Source organism: Gobio gobio, assembly GCF_949357685.1.
Source record: "Gobio gobio genome assembly, chromosome: 2".
NCBI classification, from domain to species: Eukaryota; Metazoa; Chordata; class Actinopteri; order Cypriniformes; family Gobionidae; genus Gobio; species Gobio gobio.
The window spans coordinates 25,976-48,147 of record NC_137098.1 but is presented as its reverse complement, the minus strand read 5'-3'; the positions used below and the strand labels follow the sequence as shown (position 1 = coordinate 48,147).

The 22,172-nt window shown below is 45.4% G+C and overlaps 1 protein-coding gene across 8 annotated transcripts in view; it reads right to left on the bottom strand.

Annotated features, from left to right (window-relative positions):
* Positions 1 to 5,043: 5,043 nt before the first annotated feature.
* LOC307120970 (hydroperoxide isomerase ALOXE3-like) overlaps positions 5,044 to 22,172 on the bottom strand; it is a 29,725-nt gene continuing 12,596 nt past the window's right edge. For 6 of the 8 annotated variants that reach the window (XM_079808290.1, XM_079808294.1, XM_079808291.1 and 3 more), the window contains 7 exons: positions 12,634 to 12,837; positions 12,067 to 12,153; positions 11,618 to 11,787; positions 10,897 to 11,018; positions 10,335 to 10,435; positions 9,909 to 10,079; positions 5,044 to 6,404 (listed from right to left, as the gene is read on the bottom strand). In XM_079808290.1, the coding sequence (XP_079664416.1) occupies positions 6,225 to 6,404; positions 9,909 to 10,079; positions 10,335 to 10,435; positions 10,897 to 11,018; positions 11,618 to 11,787; positions 12,067 to 12,153; positions 12,634 to 12,837 (1,035 nt within the window). In that variant the 3' untranslated portion in view covers positions 5,044 to 6,224. The remainder of the gene's footprint in view (positions 6,405 to 9,908; positions 10,080 to 10,334; positions 10,436 to 10,896; positions 11,019 to 11,617; positions 11,788 to 12,066; positions 12,154 to 12,633; positions 12,838 to 22,172) is intronic. The other 2 variants (XM_079808293.1, XM_079808297.1) reach the window with 1 other exon arrangement.

Sequence of the window (22,172 nt, the reverse complement as noted above, 5' to 3'; positions counted from 1 at the left end):
CAGAATACCCTTGGCAATATTCTAAACAAATTGAAACCAAACATGATGGGAAAAGATTGAACTGTTCATTCATTTGTTCATTAACAGTTGATTCTGTGTAAGATGTTGCATTACAAATAGCTGTCACTGAGAATACTTATTTCTCTGAATAAGTATGAAATGTATGTGTGTAGTTTACATCAGTCTTAAGGTTTCCAAACATAGTTATGAATGGATTTAGATGAATCATTGTGGTCTTTGTTTCACCCACTACTGCTAAGGTCCTGTGGAATTTTTATGGCAGTCATAGACCAGGACACTAGGGATTTGGATGAAGGGCAGAAACTGCATGTGGACCAATGAGATGTCTTGTCCTTCCTGGGCTTGGTACAAGAGGTGGTCTTTTGGGCCTCTAAGAGGTGTCTGGATGTTGTCCAAGCATATTTATCTGATGGCGTTGGACAGCTTGTTTGTGTCAGTCCACCAAAATCCAGTCAAAACGTAGCAAACCTTTGTCCACTGTTATGGACAGAGAGTGGCCCGGCCATAAACTAGGCCCTGGAATGTGCTGTTTACTACAGACCTAAGCACTGGTAAGAGCATTTAGTATCATTAGTTTTAATGAAGATGATTGTGTTTTTGAGCATCTGATTCTGAGCCTTGGGTTACTTTCAGTTTCACTGGCGGCTGTTTGTGTCTTTTCTTGCATCTTCTTGTAGTGCCCTGCGCGCAGTGTGTGATGCGCGTGGTGGGAGCGGTAGATCTGAGTGATCGGATTTAAATCCGCCTCGAAAGAATATCGGAAGACATTTACTCCTGATCTCTTCACAATATGATAGATATATGATCAGAGAAAACGAATGAAGTGAGCAGGTGTAAAAAGGCCATAACTCTTGCAGCTCCGCTGAAGGAACGCTATTGGCTGCTGCTGCTGCCGTGGACTCTAAACACCAGTCAGAGCCAGTCGACGGTCACGGTCTCATAGTTTCTTTTAATTAATGAATAATGTCTATTCTCGTATTTGTATTTGCAATCTAGTCATGGCCAATAACATTTATGTTAATATTTATTCTAGGGATGTCCCGATCAGGTTTTTTTGCCCTCGAGTCCGAGTCCGAGTCATTTGATTTTGAGTATCTACCGATACCGATTCCCGATCCGATACTTCTATAATATAAGTATGCTTCTATATGTTAGTAGGCAGTAGATTATCTGTCATACCTCCTCTCTCCTTTTTTCATCATTCTCTCATTTCTATAAGCCTCCTCATTTCCATCACTCTTTCTTTTTGTCTCCTTCTCTTGCCCTGTCTCTTCCCCTCCTAAAGCTGAGCTCTGGCTGATAGTCTTTTCATTTTTTACATTTTATATACTAAAACAGCTGTCAAATATGAAATGTTTAGTTTGGTGTTAATACTTTATTAGGCAATTATTTCGCAACATTTATTACATTAAACACATATTAACACTTGCATATTGTTGCCCTTGACGACTGTTCTAGTTGCTTCTATTGCTCTTATTTGTCAGTCACTTTGGATAAAAGTGTCTACTAAATGACTAATGTATTATGTACACCTCGTAAAAATACAGAGGTCCAGACCTCATATATGGCTACAGCCATCGTGTAGGCAGCCTAGCTAACCTCAATATTTCAGTTTACATGGTCGGAGCTATTCAGTCTTGTTCAGCTAGTTTCGCCTAAGAGTCTTTACTGTACACATGATGTTGTGCTTGTATCAAATTCAAATGGATAAAGCGACTGCCTGGTCCTCGTAACTCGTTATCACTTCAATAGAGCGGCAAAATCGCGCTTCGAGTCTGTTGGATGCGCTCGCGGTTTAATCAGGTAATGCCGTTTCTTCACCTGGCTTTTGATGCTTGTTCCCAATCCCATGCATTTGCAGCACTCGAGTAAATAACAGCGCATAATATGTAGGGGCGTGGTGGGGTTTGGCGAGCAGCGCTCCAGCCCCAGCTAGCCCTTATATTAATCCAGCCCTGTACATATATACATCTGAGTCCTGATCGGGAGGTAACGTCCGATTTCCGATTGAGTCTGAAACCACGTGATCAGGCCCGATTTCCAATCACGTGATCGGATCTGGACATCCCTAATTTATTCATCATCATACTGTTGAACTTGAGTATTTTCTCTCTTGTTATTTCATATATGGAGCTTCAAAGACAATTTATCAGTAACCAAGTATTACCCTGAGTTTATCATTATCCAATTATGTTTGTTGGGTAAAAAATAAAACTAAATAAACAAAGTAAAAATTAATTGGTAACACTTTACAATAAGGTTCATTAATTAACATTAGTTAACATGAACTAATAATGAACAGCACTTATTAATCTTTGTTAATGTTAATTTCAACATTTACTAATGCATTATTAAAATCTTGCTAACGTTAGTTAATGCACTGTGAACTAACATGAACAAACCATGAAGAGCTCTATATTAACTAACGTTAACAAAGAAGATTAACTAATGCTGAACAGAGGTGTTGTTCATGGTTAGTTCGTTAACTAATGCATTAACTAATGTTAACATATACAACCTTATTGTAAAGTATTACCAATTCATTTGATAACTTTTCCCCTCAAGGTTTCTATAGATATTGCGATATATCGATATCGTGAATTTTTTTGGCCACAATAACTGTGGTGTGAAAAATATAATATCGTGACAGCCCTAATTCACACGAAGCTCACGCAGCCCGTCGTCCGCAGCAGCCATAGCTCATTTCATATAGATCGCTCACAACCAGTGATGCCAGTAACGCGTTACTCTAATTTGACTACTTTTTCCAGTAACGAGTAATCTAACGCGTTACTATTTCCAAACCAGTAATCAGATTAAAGTAATTTATCCAAGTCACTGTGAGTTACTTTTTTTGTCATTTTCCTTAGTAAAAATATATATATTTGCTTTCTTGTTGAGTCTCAGCAGGGGTTTTCCGGCATAGAGAATTACGAGACGGCCGCTCCGTCTGTCGACAAAACTCAAGACAGGCAGTCACTTGCTCAGATTAGGCATGTCGTGATAATTAAATAATCATCAGAAATATATATTGTGACATGATCCTTCAGCAATCATTATTAGTATATTATGATTTGCTAGTAGCTTACAAAGTAATCTAAAGCCATTTCATAGCTGAATGTCTTTCCTCCGCTGCTCTGTCATTCTCCATTCAGCAAAACTGCGCGTCGCGTTTGGTTACAGTCAGCTGCAGCACGGTAAAGCTCACTCCATATGATATATTACCGTTATAATACTTGATATGTTGTTAAAATAATTTATCTTGCTGGAGTTTATCTAGCGGTTTCTGAAAGATGTTGTGCTCGCTACCCAGGTGACAACACAAGGACTATTAATTAGCATCACACACACAACAACCGGAATTTAAAACTGTGAAGAAACAAATAATCAGTGAATGTTTGGACCGATAGGCTACATAGTAGACTAGGATTTGTGGGCTCAACCCTCATCTTCTCTTTATGCCGTGAACTCTTCAATGTGCACTCGCGCTGCACTGCACACTCTGACTCCATGTTGCTTTAAGCGCATCATTCTGCACCCGGGATGCGCATAAGCGCTTTGTTGCCGCTCTGTTTTGAAGCGTTTCATATATTTGCATAGTTTTGTGCACTTAAAGATTATTAAAAAATATATTGTTCTCACGTATCGATCATATATTTGTTGTCCCTTTACAGAGCTGCACATTACATTTACAATAAAATATAAATCTTGTAATTTTATATTATTTGTGCAGGCCCATATAATTATTTACATTCATATATAAATATAAATTAAAAATTAAATATAAATTGTTTTTCATAAATGTATTTAATAAGAACACAAAGTAATTTGTACCTTTTCATTAACATGTTTAGATTTTATAAAATTAGTCAAAAGATTTTTTTTGGAGATACAATTTCAGGAGATACATTGTTGACGTTACTGTTAAAAATGCACTTCCAATAAAGTGTTGGCAAAAACGGTTGTCATTTTTATGTTGAGGCTGCAGAGGTGTTGTCGGCAACTGATGAATGTAACTAATAAAGTAACTTGTAATCTAACTTAGTTACTTTTAAAATCAAGTAATCTGTAAAGTAACTTAGTTACTTTTAAAATCAAGTAATCTGTAAAGTAACTAAGTTACTTTTTCAAAGTAACTGTGGCAACACTGCTCACAACCCGCAAAAAGTTCAAACGACTGATGACATCAGCGGGGGGTAGCGCCGACACATCGCTGGGCCTTTGGGGCGTTGTATCACTACACATCAAAATTTGATTGGCTGATGACACACGTCAGTCAAAGTTATGATCCAAGGGAAAATGGCAGCTTCAGCGGAAGGCTAGCTATTCTACTAGTGCTGGTCCACGGAGCTGTGATGCATTTAGATGATGAAAATACAGCTCAACCTCACAAAAAAACACATTCTTTAAGGAAATATAACGTAACGTACTGAAATATACAGAAATTGCATTTAGACATGTTCACACAATAATTAAATTAAATTATAAAAACTATACATTTTTGAATTTGAGAGGGCCAGCAGAGAAGGCCCTGACGGCCCTGTCACTGACTATATGGCACCACAGTTGTAAGAACTTATATCTCAGAACTCATAAGTTAAAAAAGCATCACACTGTAGACTTGAAATTAAACTCTTTCTCCGTTGTTGTTAAATAACACCAGTTATTTTGCCAAGAGATTTGCAAGCTTCTCTGGTCCTTCTCTGATTTTCTGGACAAAGGGATTGTGTATATGCACCCAGAAGAACATATGGTTTTCATTCAAACGGAATGTGTAGCGAATTGTTAAGTCAACATATATGCACTGAAACTTACACTGCACACACACACTTTGTTGTTTTTTTATACCACTGTAACATCCTAAACATCCCCATAACCTATAACATAAGTCATAAATTGTTCTCTGGTTAAAGATGCCAGGTGTTAAACCTTAAACAAGCTCAATCTGAGTTTGAGTGCACTGGGCAGGTTAGAAATATCTAAACTACAACCAATAAACATGAAAAAAATCACTCAGAGACAGAAAAGTTAATACGAATAACCACAGAATGATTTCCGTTTTTATTTAAAGAAGTTTCAGAATAATACAAAGACAATAATTCAAAAAGGCAAAAACAACATAATGTTTAAGTCTTCACCTGAAGCGCGCCCCCAAAAAACAATGAACAAAGCTTTTTATACTCGGACATATCCAGGGGCGCAGCCTTAAGGAGTTATGACTGTCATCATCATATAGTAAACTACTCGCCTTGGACTCAAGCAATCATAATATTTGTCCAAGGCTACCACAACTTCTGCAACAAGCACACACACATTTCTTTTGTCTTTCTTTGCAGTGGACACTTGAAGGCTTAAGGCCTACTCTTATTGTAGCTGACAGTCACTTTGAACTTCCTCTTTTAAAGATTTCATGGCTAGAAATCAGCAAATAGTCAAACTTGTTCAAGAAAACATGTTTAGCTCATTAACACTTCTAAACAAGAAAACAAGAAAACCACACTCACATCTAAAATGCAAACTTTATTGCAAGGCAAGTTTGAATTCCACTTTATTTCAAAGAAATTCAAACTTCTCTTGCAAATTGAACATTTCACAACTGGCGCTTTCAAATAGACTTTCCAACATAAACCTTCTAATGTCATTCGTTAACTTTTTATTCAACTTCTCCATTTGTCTGATGACTCTTATCATCTGCCCTCCACTGGGAGGGTCACTCCTTGCGTGCTGCTTTCGTCCTCCTTTTCTCTTTCTGCTCTGCTTTCTTTCCTTCTTGAGTCGTTCTAATTTATCAGAGGAATTCAAATTTACTCGTTGGCCATTTAGAGCCAACTTGACAATTTCCATGTTCATATAACTCTCCTAACTGTCCCTGTCTCTGACATGTGATCCTTACACACACAGTCTCTCTAACACACATTCAAGCATACAACGATTATAAATGATTATGAATGCTAATTCAAATAATAATAACAATACAGACACACAATATTAACTGATTAAGAATACTAATAAAGAGTAATATTGAATAATAAAATTTAATCTACACACACACATCAAGCTGTGCCTTTCACATTATTGATCTTATTTTCCCTGAAAGCCAATATCCGTGATCTCACTTTGAGTTATTTTTACTTTGGTCTTACTTTTATTGACAAAGCTATTAATAGAAAGACAAACACATTAAGAAGGACTACTGTATCCTTTCAAATGGATACACTGTTGCCCACATTTTTGGGGTTCAGGTAGGTGTAGGGAAGCTCCAACTTCTCGTTCCGCTTCTCGATGCGATCTGACAACTTGCTCAGATTCTTTTGGAAATCTTCAATGAGCTTCAAAGGGGCATCTTCATCAACCAGGTTTTCTGGGAAATATCCCAGAGGGTACTACAAACAGGACATAAAGATAGTAATCAGAAATAACATGTTGATAATAAACATGTTTAACACACTACGGGCCAGATTTACTAAACAGGGCAAATTAGCGTGAGAGGCAATTCAAAAAACCTCAGATGGGAGAGGAAAGTTTGGCACGTGATATAATGAATATGCGCAAAATCAAGAACACAGACACCAATTTATTAAAACACAACAATTAATGAGATTAAAACCATGTTTTACTCCAAACTTACTTTATATCACAAGTAAAATGTTTTAAATAACCTTATGTGATCTCATTTGGCTTCAAATAAAAAAATCAGACAGAAAATATATAATTTTACAATATTCTGCATAAAAAACCTCGAATAGCATTGCATTATAAAAATAATATGTTATGAAAACACCCAACATGGTATAAATAACACAGATAAGCCATATATTGTCGCGATTGTGTGTTTATTATCTTCAAACGTGTCTATCTGCATGTTATAACGATTTCTGGAAGCTGTTTATGTCAATGTCACATGGTATCTTCTTCATGCGTGCTATATATGGACTACATGTGCACGGAGCGCCCTCCGGCTGCCAGTATGAACTGAAAACACAACAGATCAGAGTATCGAGCGCTCATAATGATTACATCTGCGATTGAATAAATAACACTTTTCTGTATAGAACTTTGACACAGACATATGAGAATCTATCAATATTTCTCCTCATCTGCACACTCTTGAACTAAAAGCCCTGAGGGAAGTTGTTTTGTCGTGAGTCTTCATGACAAGAATAGAGGAGTTTTTTTTATGAATGAGATCAGCTGATGCTCATATTACAATCTAAGGTACCAACGCGGTTTTCATATTCATAACTCCTGACACATATTAACAAATTACGGTCACTATATGACTTTGAGAATAAAACAGAGATCAAAAATGGAAGCTTGAGTCTTAGATATTTAAAATTATGTATAGTTTGTCAAGGTAATTACATCTGACAGTAATTTTGAGCTAATTTAAACAAAGAAAGCTTCAGTGCATCCTGGTTTTTGCCTTTAATATTTACAGATGCTTACAGAGTAAACTTAGCCTACTTATTTTTGAGTTTACTCGCTTCAATCAGGCGTGAAATTCGCGCGAATCACACATGACATTCACTGCACAACAGACGCGAATTCGCGTCATGGGAGGGGCTTCTGCCAGCAGCTCGTCTCGTTGAGAAATGGCTGACATGGGCTGTGTTTACACATCTTTTTTTTGTTAAAATCTACTGTTAATGTGTGACAAAACGTAGTTTTAAGACTTTTACAGTTGATAATGTAGTTGTTTAAAGCTCAAATATGTGGTTTATTTATATAAAGTGTGCCTATTTGAACATTTTATCTGGCGTTTTCGGAGTTGTGAGCTCCAGCGGACAGCGGCGTTCAGCGCTCGTCAAAGCCCGCGAGGGCAACCTTTCCTCGGCCAGTCCTTCTGCCGCTGGCTCTGATGTCTCTGTGGTGTGTCTCGAGCTATAATTCGTCTTGTAACGGCCGATCTTTGCTCTCATGGATCTATAATTTGTTCCCTGGCAAATCGTTTAGACTGAAGGCAAAGAGAAGTTTCATTACTTTATATTTTTAGGCTATAACTGTACGTTGCAGTTGTAACGTTAGCCTACTAGCACTGACTTTGAATGTTTGACTGAATTGTTTGCTTTATTTCATGTATAGCTTATTATACCTTTTACTACCTTTGTATTATTGATCAAACATAAACTTGCATTTAACAAAAAGAGACTGTGTTGTGTTTCATGTCATTTAATGTTATCACAGTGATAATCATATTGTCTGAACCAGATATTAATATACAGATTTTCTCCTCAATGTTGTCACAACTAGAGCAAGCTCCTGATTGGTTAACGCGGCACGAAATATCCGGCAAAGTTCAGATTTTTCAACTTGAGCAATTCGCGTGATTCGCGCGTTCAAAACGCTCAATTCGCGTCCTTCGCGCCGCCTCATTCGCACGAATCGCGCCGCAGAATGCCATTTCGTGTCTCTGCATTGACTTAACATGTAAATCACTCGCGCGAATCGCGTCCGGTGTGAACGCACCATTACACACAGCGGGGGAATCCACTGCTTTCAGAAATCAAGTCCAGTCAACTTTATTTATATAGCGCTTTTAACGATGCAGATTGTTTCAAAGCAGCTTCACAGTGTTAAACAGGAAAATAATGCAGCATAATTTTATTCAGCCGTCTAGCCATTCTGGAGAAAACGGTGATGTCATCAGTTCATTTCAATTATCATACAGTGACAGTGTGGGCTTTAGATCAGTAATTAGATCAGTAATTTAGTTTATATGGTTAATTTAGTTTAATAATTAGATTTATTTTGATATTTAGTTGAAAAATGTAGAAAAATTTAGTGTCCCCAACTGAGCAAGCCAAGCCAGAGGCAACAGTGGCAAGGAAACCAAAACCCCATCAGGTGACCAGCTTTGAACAAATGAACAGCTTTTCATGGAGAATTATTCCAGGAATATTAAACGTTTCTCAAAATGATGTAGTTGAAGTAGGAATGCAGTACTTGATGTGTTTGTTTGAGTTGATGTGTGATGTGCGATGTGGGCGTCGACTCCGGAGCCTCAGTATTTGAATCTAAATAGAACGGGTGCTCCGTGGTCGCATTAGTGTATAATGAGCCGCTCAGGAACGACTAACATCTCTCTGCTTTCAAACGGATTACATAAACACAGAATATTTGTTTTTGATTGGTTTACAGTGTTTAAAACCTGACATTTCAGCGTTTCTATAGACATATGTCTCATGTTTGTGAGACAAGTATTCACTAAGCTAGAGGTCATTTTCTGAAGACTCTCTGAATGAACGTCTTTGACAGAGAGCCTGCAGATCGTGTATCATGTTTGATTTCTTTATTTAGCAAAAAGCACAATAATTCGTTTTTATTGTGACTGTACACAAAAAATAGAAACTTAACAGATTATAATGATGTATAACACTTCCATGAATGATTAAAAATGAAAAGTCTCTTTGGCACTGATAAGAAAAAAGCGACCGCCGAGAGGGTTAATGCATGAATTCATGACAATTCATGTACCCTTACCATAAAGTGTTACTAAATACTCTCCTCCCATTAAATACTGTGTCTGAAAGGGAATCCCCTACAAATGCATGTGCAATAAATGCATGTGCAATGCGCCTTTTCCGCACTAATTTATCACTGCGTGTCTTTAGTAAATCCTGACAGTAGTTTAAAACCAAAAGAGGGTTTGCACTGGCGCAAGCTGTTAGTAAATCTGGCCCAAAGTATGACAGCACACTAATATTGAGTAAGAGCAACTGCAACACTATGATTACAGTTTGCTAAATGTCCTATGTAATGTAACAGTCAGGATAAAAGCAGTAAGCCATTGTCTCTCACACACACACACACACACACACACACAGATTGTTCACAGTAAAAGTGAATTGCAGTCTTTTCACGTGTGCCCTGATGATGTACAAACTCACATAGTCTGCAGAGTCATTGGTCAGCAGACTCAGGATTGACATTATATTCACCGTCGTGCTCTTATCCGGTAGGGTCTCCAGGATCGTGTCCTCAGTGGTCTGGCCTTTCTCCTTGGGAGGGGGCTTTTTGAGGCCAGAGGGGAAGTTAGGCATCCAGCCACCAAAGTCATACTGGGGGGAAAGAATCGGTGAAAAATGTGACATGTAAGCCAAATATTCACAAAGAATCATAAGAGCACATAATTAACATCACTGAAGCCATGGAAAGTGGATATGGACGGGTTTTTCCTGTTGTTGTGGTCTACTTGCTCTAGAGGGTTAAAGCATCTTGGAGGTTAAAACAGTTAAAACTAACGAAAGGTTGTTGATATTTGAGCTCAACAGCCAATCAAATGATTGGAAGTGAATTGACTTGTACTAACTGACCTGTCCATTGTTTACAGCGGCATGTTGGGCTGATCCAGAGAAGATCACCATGGTAACAAACTTGATAAGCTCTTCCAATGTCTGAAAAGATGATGGTATTCCTGGGAAGAAGAATGGAAGGCTGTTTCTGTGAGGAACTCAGTTTAGGATGTTTCCACATGCACACGCGCACACACACACACACACACACACGCACGCAGACACGCTCACACGCACGCACGTATGTATGCACACACGCACGCACACACAAAAATTGAGAGTGAACTATGACCAGAAACTATAAACAACTTTTGACCTGGTTATATTATTATTGAAATTATTATTATCCATGAAAAAGAGAATTACAGTGGAGTTTACAAAAGATGTTGTGCCTCAAAGAAAATATGTCTATGCTATGCTGTGCAAATACTGATCTGAACACAAAAAAGAAAGGAAACCTTTTTGTATTAATTGTGCTGATATAGCAACAATTCCTTTAATGCAAACTAATTCTTATTCCACCAGAAATCACACTTGCTGCATCTTAAACTGCAACAGTGTCGATAACGGACTGATAACAGACCTGAGTCATCTCTTGCCAGGAAGCCATTGGTGAAGATCTCACTGATCCAACGCTGTAGCTCTGTGTCCTTCTGCACGTGATCATCTTGTTTATAGTAGTTTGACAAGAAAGCTGCAACAAACCTGTAACCAAACTCACAGTCAGATGTTTCTCAGGTTTACATATTTACAGCTTTACTTTTTTTGTAGATTTGTTTTGCATTTATTCCTTAAGCAGGAATTTATTCAACACGGCATGTACAGCATATGCTCACTGACGATTAAACCCATGAACCTGTATAACTGACACTGTATTTGTTGAAATATGAATCAGAAAGTGCACCAGAATGTATTAGTTCAGCCCTAAAAACTGGTGGGGGCAGTCGTGGCCTAATGAGAGTTGGACTTGTAACCGGAAGGTTGCGGGTTCGAGTCTCAGGTCCGGCAGGAATTGTCGGTGGGGTGAGTGAATAACCAGCGCTCTCCTCCACCCTCAAAACCACGACTGAGGTGAGACCCTTGAGCAAGGCACCGGACCCCCAACTGCTCCCTGGGTGCCGCAGCACTGGTTGCCCACTGCTCTGGGTGTGTGTTCACGGTGTGTGTGTGTTCACTACTGTGTGTGTGCACTTGGATGGGTTAAATGCAGTGCACAAATTCCTAGTACCAGGTCACCATATTTGGCCACACTTCCCTTCACTTCATCAATAAAACACTAAACTAAACTCCACTGGTAGTCATACTTGTTGATGATTTCCCACAGTTGCATCCCATCATCTCTGTAGTAGTAGTTGGGAACATTCTCCAGGCCTCTCTCAGAGATGTTATCAGGAAAACAGAGGGCGCTGTAGGTCAGGGAGGCAGTAGCACGCTTCAGGAAATAAACCAATGGCTCTCCACCAACTCCTGCATACTAAGAGTAATATCATTAATGGAGAGAAGACACATGACATAAAGTTAGGTTAAAGGCTATACACAAGGTTCTGGAACCACAAATCCAATAATAATTTCCCCAAAAGTTAAATAAAAAATTATCAATTTAGGAAAAGAGTAGATTGTTCAAGAAGTCAGTCATCACAGAAAACACTAAAGAGCCATTATGCAGTTTTTTTGTAGGGTTAGGGTTGGGTTGTATTTGATTATATTTGAAGATTGAACCTTTAGTGCCACTTTAACCATGCCATATGCATACCTTGGAAAGGATCCCATCAGCCGATATCAGCTTATTCCGGGCCAGAATGTTGATCTGGAGCGTGTATCGAGTATGGCGAATGAGGAGCTACAGAAGGAAAAGTAAATAAGAGATTTGCCTTCTCATTCTCCACAAAATAAAAAATATATGAATGAATGATGAATTTTAATTTATTGTGTGCGTTATTGCACATGTGTGTGTACCTGTACCCACAAGCCTTCTTTTGTAGGTGACTCCCTATATTCTATTGCTTCTAGTTATTTCTACATGTCCCTGTAACATGTCTTTTGAGAAATGTTACAGGGAGGTGAATGAGTTTGAGTAAGACATTAGTGACCCCTCAAGCACCTGATGTTCAGTGTAGTCTGTGTCCACAGGCTATAGATGAGTCAGTCCCACTCTACAAAAGGGAGATACTGAAGGGGAGGCTTTTTCACAAAGCAACATCTCGGAGGAAAAATAGACGTCTGCGACCACAGACTACAACTGAAAAACTCCCCTACCATCAAATCACTGTTCCCTCACTGTTCACACGTCAAACCAACTCATGCGCGACAGATTCAATACCTTGAAGAGAGGGTGTGGAGAGGGAAAATGGCGCAGCGTCGCCACGGTGAACACCTCTGCCAACAGATGAGTTCTCAGCAGGTGGAAGTCGACCTCATGAACCCCAAACTCTGCACTTCGGACGAATATCTTGACCAGTCTCCAGTCCTCCTTTGAATCCGATGGGAGGAAGATGGGATTCTCTTTGCTGGGCTTTTGCTTTAACTGTGCAGATTAAGTTTGAACATGTTTGAAAATGGCACAAACAGTTTCTGAGGGAATCTGGGTTATGATTTTTCTCTCTTTGAAGAAAATGACAGGATTTCTGAGGCATCTGTCATAATTACTCTATGAACACTGCATGAAAAGTGGGATTTTCGACCCTGTAAACGCCTGTATACTCCCGGAAATCTCCCTAATTTTCGGCAGTTTTCGACAATTTAGAGGCAGCGAACGTCGCGTTCGTCTGTGCCACAAATTGTCGTAAACGAACCATGACGTAGGTGGAGAGCCCCCCGCTGAGAGAGCCCGCGGAGGTGCGACGCCTCTAATTTGCATATGAATAGCAGCGAAACCAGAGAGTCAACGGCCAGACTTGAATTTACTCACTCACTATTGGCTGAAGCCACTACATTTAAAAAAGAAAAATCCCTCGTGATTGGTTGGCAGATCACTGCAAACCAATCATTATTGGTCCCCCTGGCTCATTATAAATGTAAACCCCAATAATAATAATAAATATATAATTTATGTTGTATGTACTCTGTTAGCCTGGACAAGTTGAATCTACTTAAAAAATTGGAGCAAACTGGTTGCCCTAAAAATGTAGTAATGTGAACTAAAACGAGTACATTTAACTTAAAATGTTTTAGTTTAAAAAATTCAGAACCTAGATAAAACTCCCCCTGCTGCTATACTCAGATTTGCATTTGTGTAGCTCACAGCATGTTCATTTACATGATAAAGCCTCCCCTAGAATTAAGGGGAGGGGGGGTCATGGGGGGAAAACTGCCAAGCAAGGCCCACGTCAATTTACGGCAGTTTTCGGTGTTGCCTGCAAATTGCCGTGCACAGTCGTAAACCTGAAGTTTCACGGCAATCTACAGTGCCACATACTGACGAAAATCCCACTTTTCATGCAGTGGAAGACATTGACATCCTAAACAAAAGGTTTATTTAATGTTTAATCATTTTGCCTACTCGTCGGTTGTATATTACAGATTACATTTAATTTGTTTCTTTTATTTTCCTCATGTTTCAAGATTCATTAAACTGCATTTAACATTTACATTTTACATTTACATTTAGTCATTTAGCAGACGCTTTTATCCAAAGCGACTTACAAATGAGGGCAATAGAAGCAGCTAGAGCAGTCGAAGGGCAACAATATCAGCAATATGCAAGTGCTGTAACAAGTCTCAGTTCCCTTTCGTTCAGTCACTACGACGTAACGTTAGTGACTAACGAATGGGGGTTTCGCTTAGAAGCCTATCAACTTCGAGTTTTGAGAAAACGCCCAATGGCGTGCCAATGCCATGGGGCATGCGGAATTTGCATACGTAGCTCCGCCTCACTGCGTGAGTATATAAGGAAGTACGAGGCAATATCGCATTATGTTTCTGCTTTCGGAGCCAAGAGTACCTACCTCTTCACTCCTACAGCCTTCTGAGACTCTGTCAGCTTCTTCGAGACGAGCAGCTTTCCAGTCGGTGTTGGTGTGACGGCGCGTTCCAGTGATCGCATACTTCCTGCCTGCTGATCTGTGCAGTGGTCCGCCTGACAGCTGGTGTGTGTTTCCCTGGGCGCTTCGGCATCGACTGCAAGGTTTTCCTCTCACAAAAAGAGCTTGCGCGTGGCACGTCTTTTTCAAGACGGCTCGCCCGTGCACTTCCGGGTGCGATCGATTTTCCGCTGCTGTCTGAGGACGCATTCACTGCTCGAGCGTGTTTGGGCTTCAGCGCGCACGGGCAGTGTTTGCGGATGTGTCACGTTTCCATTGCGGGGGCGTGACCATCGCGATGTCACGGTCGAGACTCAATGATCTCCGTGAGGAGAGAGAGTCCCCTCTGCCACACCCCAATCTACCGTCCCCGAGTGAGATGGTACTTTGGCTGGTGGCCAGGGTGACCTGAGGGCGGTGCTGTGGTATTAAGAACCCCGACGTTCATTCCTCGGGCCACACCCCCCTCTTATACATCGCTTCCGCGAGTGTTGGATTGAATCTACGGCCCGTCTCTGACGCCCCGTTCGTTCAGTTCACGCTCCGGATAGCAGTGAGATGTCGATCGCCGCATCCCAAGGTGGGCTGGAGTCCTTTGGGGATGACGATTAGGTTGTGCTCCGCCTCCGGGTGTGTCAGCACTGCCTGATCTGACCTAAAGTTGACAGCCATGTTATCTCGGGCAGCCGCGAGTCTCGCGCTGGTGTGGAACTCCGCCCAGCCGCGGGTGCTCGTGGTTGCGCGATTGGTTTTTGGGGGCGGCACCCGACAGCTGTTGGGCCCCGCCCCCAATGCCTTTCGCTCCCGGGGTGCATGAGGAGATCACGCGGTCCCGGAAGTCCCCGTGCTTCTCGCGACCGTTTGGTGGCCTCCTCCGCCTTCTCTGCCCTTGATGGGGCCGCGGCCTAGGGTACACTGGGGCCCCCTCCCCCCCCACTGTTGAACTCTCTGTTGCGCACTACGGTGTCCACAGAGGGCTTTGACGTGGCGTGGTGTGGCTGTCCTAAGCACCCCCCCCAAAGCCTGTGGGCTCGTCTACTTCGGTGGCGTGGTCCCGCAGTGCTACGGGCAGGCCGCCGCCCCTTTGCACATGCACAAGGGTGGAGCCGACCCAGGGCTCTTCATTGAGCTGCGTGCCGCAACTGACCCCGCCCCCGGGCGGTGAAGGTGGCCACACGCTCCCTGGGTCGGGCGATGTCCACAGCTGTGGTCCGGGAGAACACCAGGCCTTACCTGGTGATGTGGAGGACGTTGAGCGGGCCCGCCTCCTCAACTCACCCATATCCCAGGCTGGCCTCTTCGGCGGCGCGGCTGAGAACTGCGCCCAACAGTTCTTGGCCGCCCCAGAGCAGACTGAGGCTGCAACACGTACTGCCCCGGCGGCCAGCTGCTGCACCAGCCGCCGGCCCAGTCGCCTCAGTCCGCTCGCCGCCGAGGGCGCCCTCCCTCTTCCCGCCCGGCCCCAGCAGCAGCCTTCACCTGGGCCGCGCCGTGGAGGTGGTTGAGGATGTCGCCCAGTCCGCTCCCCAGACTGGTTAGACGCCAGGATGGAGGTGGACAACTCAGAGATGGGTTCCAGTTCTTCCCAGGGGATGGTAGCAGGGCCTCTCCTTCCCCCGGTGGAGGGCCGGGGGAAAATCCTTCCGCTGCTGGCCCCCGGGCTAGCAGCGCTTGGGAAGAACTCATGTTCCTGTCTCTGAGCACCCAGAGACCGGTGATGACAGTGCGCGCCACCCTCGGGTCTCGCCACTCGCATCCCTCTCTGTCGCCAGCCCCCTGGCAGAGCAGACCCCAGTGGAACGCGAGTCCTTCCCTGGTCTCCTCTGTCAGGGCGCAGCCGTTAACCGTGCTCCGACCCGGGGACGCCCAACAGCCTCCCCTGTCCGCGCCGGTAACGCTGCCTCGCTGCCCCACCCAGGGTACGTCTGTCATCCGGATGACCCCGTTGGTGCAGTCTCTGGAAGCCTGGCTTCAGCTTCCGGGGCTGTCCCGCTGGGCTGCCCGGACCATCAGGCTCGGCTACGCGATTCAGTTCGCGCAGGCTCCTCCCCGTTACAGGGGAGTCCGCTATACCATGACCGGGGCCCATGCCCCCGTCATGCGTGCGGAGATTGCCACTCTACTGGCGAAGGGTGCGATCGAGCCTGTCCCTCCAGCCGAAATGAGGTCGGGGTTCTACAGCCCCTACTTCATTGTACCCTAGAAAACCGGTGGGTTACGGCCAATCCTGGACCTTCGCATCTTGAACCGATCCCTTCACCGGCTTCCGTTCGAGATGTTGACTGCGAAACGCCTTTTCGAATGCGTTCGTCCGTACGATTGGTTTGCAGCGATTGACCTGAAGGACGCCTACTTCCATGTCTCCATCCTTCCTCGACACAGACCGTTCCTACGGTTTGCTTTCGAGGGGCGGGCATACCAGTACGCAGTTCTCCCATTCGGGTTATCTCTGTCCCCTCGCGTCTTCACGAAGTTCGCCGAGGCAGCCCTTGCGCCCCTTTGGCAGCACGGGGTCCGCATCCTGAACTACCTCGACGACTGGCTCATACTAGGCCACTCTCGAGAGCAGGTTTGCGGACACAGAGATCTGGTTCTCCACCACTTAACCCGTCTGGGCCTTCGGGTCAACTGGGAGAAGAGCAAACTTTGCCCCGTGCAGAGGATCTCTTTTCTCGGTTGGAGATCGACTCGGTCGCCATGTACGCGCAGCTTTCGAGCGAGCGCGCGCAGTCTCTGCTGACTTGCCTCCGACAAATCGAGAGCAAGAATGCGGTTCCACTGAAACTTTTTCAGAGGCTCCTGGGGCATATGGCATCTGCAGCCGCGGTAACGCCGCTCGGATTGCTTCATATGAGACCGCTTCAGCACTGGCTTCGCGATCGAGTCCCGAGATGGGCATGGCAGTCTGGCACGCTCCGGGTCCAAGTGACTCGGGCCTGCTTACAGACACTCACCCCGTGGTCGAACCTCAGCTTTCTACGGGCCGGTGTGCCCTTAGAACGAGTTTCCAGGCATGTTGTCGTATCGACGGATGCCTCTGCCACGGGCTGGGGTGCCATGTGCAATGGACAAGCAGCCGCGGGCTCCTGGACAGGACCCCAGCGTCTCCTGCATGTCAATTGCCTCGAGTTGCTGGCAGTACGGTTCGCCCTGCACCGCTTCCGAGCGTTGCTGAAGGGTCAACATGTGCTTGTCCGGACAGACAACACGGCCGTAGTAGCGTACATCAACCACCAGGGCGGTCTACGCTCCCGCCGCATGTCTCAACTCGCCCGCCATCTCGTCTTATGGAGTCAGAAGCGCCTGAGGTCCCTTCGTGCTGTCCATATTCCGGGAGTCCTGAACCACGCAGCCAACGAGCTCTCGCGGTTTCAGCCTCTCCCGGGAGAATGGAGACTCCATCCCCGGACGGTTCAGCTGATTTGGGAACAGTTCGGCGACGCACAGGTAGACCTGTTTGCCTCCCACGACTCTTCCCACTGCAGCCTGTATTATTCCCTGACCGAGGGCACGCTCGGCACGGATGCACTGGCGCACAGCTGGCCGCGGGGCCTACGCAAATATGCGTTTCCCCCAGTGAGCCTACTCGCACAGCTTCTGTGCAAAATCAGGGAGGACAAGGAGCAGGTCCTTTTGGTCGCCCCGTACTGGCACGGCCGGACCTGGTTCCCCGAACTCATTCTCCTTGCGACAGCCCCTCCCTGGCCTATTCCTCTGAGACCGGACCTCCTTACTCAGAGACGGGGCACCCATTGGCACCCGCGTCCCGACCTTTGGAACCTCCACGTGTGGCTCCTAGACGGGACCCGGCAGGTTTGAGTGGCCTACCACCTACGGTGGTCGCCACCATCACTTCCGCTAGGGCAGAGTCCACTCGGCATGCCTATGCGTTGAAGTGGAACCTCTTCGTCACCTGGTGCTCTTCCCCCCAAGAAGACCCCTGGAAATGTCCGATCGGGTCCGTGCTTCAGTTTCTCCAAGAGGGGCTGGAGCGAAGGCTGTCTCCCTCCACCCTCAAGGTATATGTGGCCGCAATATCTGCCCACCACGATCTCTTGGAGAACAAAAAGGTAAGTCAGCACGACCTGGTCATCAGGTTCCTGAGGGGAGCTAGGAGACTGAATCCTCCTCGCTCTCCTCTCGTACCCTCTTGGGACCTCGCAGTAGTGTTAACTGCTCTGCAGAGACCTCCCTTTGAGCCTTTGCGGTCGGTCGATATTAAGTTTCTGTCTATGAAGACGGCTCTGCTGACCGCATTGGCCTCAGTCAAGAGGGTCGGGGACCTGCAGGCATTTTCGGTTGACGAAGCGTGCCTGGAGTTCGGGCCGGCTAACTCTCACGTGATCCTGAGACCCCGGCCTGGATATGTGCCCAAGGTTCCCACCACTCCGTTCAAGGACCAGGTGGTGAACCTGCAAGCGCTGCCTTTGGAGGAGGCAGACCCAGCCTTGGCATTGCTCTGTCCAGTACGCGCTCTCCGCGCCTACGTAGACATGACGCAGTGTTTCAGGACCTCAGACCAGCTCTTTGTCTGTTATGGTGGAGAGCGGAAGGGAAGTGCTCTCTCAAAGCAAAGGCTGTCTCACTGGATAGTGGACACCATTGCTTTGGCTTACCAGCAGCAAGGCCGACCATGTCCCCTTGGTGTGAGGGCACACTCCACCCGGAGTGTGGCCTCCTCTTGGGCTCTAGCGCATGGCGCCTCGCTAGCAGACATCTGCAGAGCTGCAGGCTGGGCGACACCCAACACATTCGCCAGATTCTACAATCTCCGAGTGGAGCCAGTGTCCGACTATGTACTCGCCCCCCCGAGGGGCCGGTGATGGGCCAGGCTCAGGTGTCTTCGCTTGCTCGCCACTCCACTCCACGGACTGGATACGTGCGATATTTTCCTCAGGTGAGCTCCCCGAGAGCCCTGAGCTCCTCCAGCACTGTCGACGCCGACATCAGTTCAGTCTGCCCTTTCGAGCCCAGACCCTCATGTCCGGCCAGGTGCCCCATGTGCATGGTTCCCTCCGGCGACCCCCACATGTGTATTTCACCGTAAGTCTCCGCAGTGAGCGGGTTTCTTCCCTTGGCGTGTCCCCGCCACCCCTAGGGTTAAAAATCCACCTTCGGCTGGTACCCTAGAGATCTTCCATATGCAACCCTCTCCGGGTCATATGTGTCTCTTAAGTCCTCCCCACGGGTAGGCATCTTTGGCATTCCCTCACTGGGATATGCTTCCCAGTGTACCTTGGTATTCCTGTGTTAAGTGGGAGTCCTTCGTCCGTACTAGTCTTACGACAGGGTACTCACACTTACGCAGGGCACTGGAAGACAGCTGAGTGGCGGGATTATATTGGGACCCCCATTCGTTAGTCACTAACGTTACGTCGTAGTGACTGAACGAAAGGGAACGTCTCGGTTACGGATGTAACCCTCGTTCCCTGAGGAGGGAACGGAGACGTAACGTCCCCTTGCCACATCGAGCTGTGTTGCCTGGAACGCAGGAGTTCAGTCTTGGCTCCTCAAGCAGGTAACATAATGCGATATTGCCTCGTACTTCCTTATATACTCACGCAGTGAGGCGGAGCTACGTATGCAAATTCCGCATGCCCCATGGCATTGGCACGCCATTGGGCGTTTTCTCAAAACTCGAAGTTGATAGGCTTCTAAGCGAAACCCCCATTCGTTAGTCACTAACGTTACGTCTCCGTTCCCTCCTCAGGGAACGAGGGTTACATCCGTAACCGAGACGTTAGTCTAGCACAGAACAGAATTTTTTTTTTTTTTTTTTTTTAAATAAACTAGACAGACAGACAATGAATAGAATGATAAGTGTTATTCTCGATCGGTCAGGTGTTGCTGGAAAAGAAGTGTCTTTAGACGTTTTTTGAAAATGGCTACAGACTCGGCCGCACAAATTGAGATAGGCAGGTCATTCCACCAGGTGGGAACGGTCCAGGAAAAGGTCCGTGACAGCGATTTCATGCCTCTCTGGTATGGCACCACAAGGCGTCGTTCACTGGCAGAACGCAAGTTCCTGGAGGGTGTGTAAGTCTGAATGAGCGAGTTTAGGTATATTGGAGCAGAGCCAGTGGATGTTTTGAAGGCGAGCACCAGTGCCTTGAATTTAATGCGAGCGGCTATTGGTAGCCAGTGCAGACTGATGAGGAGAGGCGTGACGTGTGCTCTCTTCGGCTCACTAAAGACCAACCTCGCCGCTGCATTCTGGATCAGTTGCAAGGGTTTGGTAGTGCATGCCGGAAGGCCCGCAAGAAGAGCATTACAGTAGTCCAGTCTGGAGAGAACAAGAGCTTGGACCAGTAGTTGTGTGGCATGATCTGATAGGAAGGGTCTAACCTTCCTAATGTTGAATAGTGCAAATCTGCAGGACCGGGTTGTTGCAGTGATGTGGTCAGTGAATTTTAGCTGATCATCAATCACAACCCCAAGGTTCCTGGCTGTCCTGGACGGAGTTATGGTTGATGATCCTAGCTGAATGGAGAGATTGTGATGCAGCGCTGGTTTGGCTGAGACCACAAGCAGTTCTGTCTTTGCAAGGTTGAGTTGCAGGTGATGTTCCCTCATCCAGGCTGAAATGTCTGTTAGGCAGGCGGCGATACGAACACCAACCGATGGATCATCAGGTTGAAATGAGAAGTAGAGTTGAGTGTCGTCGGCATAGCAGTGATAGGAAAAGCCATGTTTCTGAATGACCGATCCCAATGATGACATGTAGATGGAGAAGAGAAGTGGTCCAAGCACTGAGCCCTGGGGAACTCCAGTAGCTAGATGATGTGACTTAGACACTTCACCTCTCCATGACACCCTGAAGGACCTACCTGAGAGGTAAGACTCGAACCACTGGAGAGCGGTTCCTGAGATGCCCATCTTCATGAGAGTTGCCAGGAGGATCTGGTGATTAACTGTGTCAAAAGCAGCAGACAAATCTAGTAAGATAAGTACTGTGGATTTGGAGGCTGCTCTTGCCTGTCTCAGTGCCTCCGTAAAGCGAAGAGAATGTTTTGAAAAGTGCACGAGAGTTGGAGCAGTTGTTGATTTTGTTGTGGTAGTATGTAGTTTTAGCAGTGGAGACATTAGTAGAGAAAGAAGCGAGAAGAGACTGATACAGGGTTAGGTCAGTAGCGTTTTTAGTTTTGCGCCACTTCCTCTCAGCCACCCGGAGTCCAGAGCGATGTTCGCGGAGAACATCAGACAGCCAGGGGGCAGAGGGGGTGGCGCGGGCTGGCCTGGATGAAAGGGGACAGAGGTTGTCTAAGCAAGATGTTAGAGTGGAGCAAAGAGTGTCAGTAGCACTGTTAGTGTCTAGTGCTGAGAAGTGAGCAGGTGGAGGGAGTGAGGATGAAACCATAGTGGATAGACGGGAGGGAGAGAGCGAGCGTAGATTACGCCGAAAGGTGGTCTGCGGAGGAGTGTGTGTTGTGTCCGGAGTCAGTATGAGGTTAAGAGTGATGAGAAAGTGATCTGAGGTGTGCAGTGGAGTAACTAAAGTGTTGTCTGTGGAGCAGCAGCGTGTGTAGATCAGGTCCAGATGGTTACCTGATTTGTGAGTAGCTGTAGTAGATACTCGCTTAAGGTCAAATGAAGTCAAAAGTGTGGTGAAGTCAGCAGCCTGGGGTTTTTCAAGGTGGATGTTGAAGTCACCAAGCAGTACCAGAGGAGTGCCATCCTCAGGGAAGTGAGAGAGTAAAATATCCAACTCCTCCAAGAAGTTCCCCAGTTGACCTGGAGGGCGATAAATAACTACAACATGGATTTTAGCCTGGTGAGTGATAGTGATTGAGTCTGATTCAAATGAGCAGTTGCCAGATAGGGAAGGAATGGGCTCAAATTT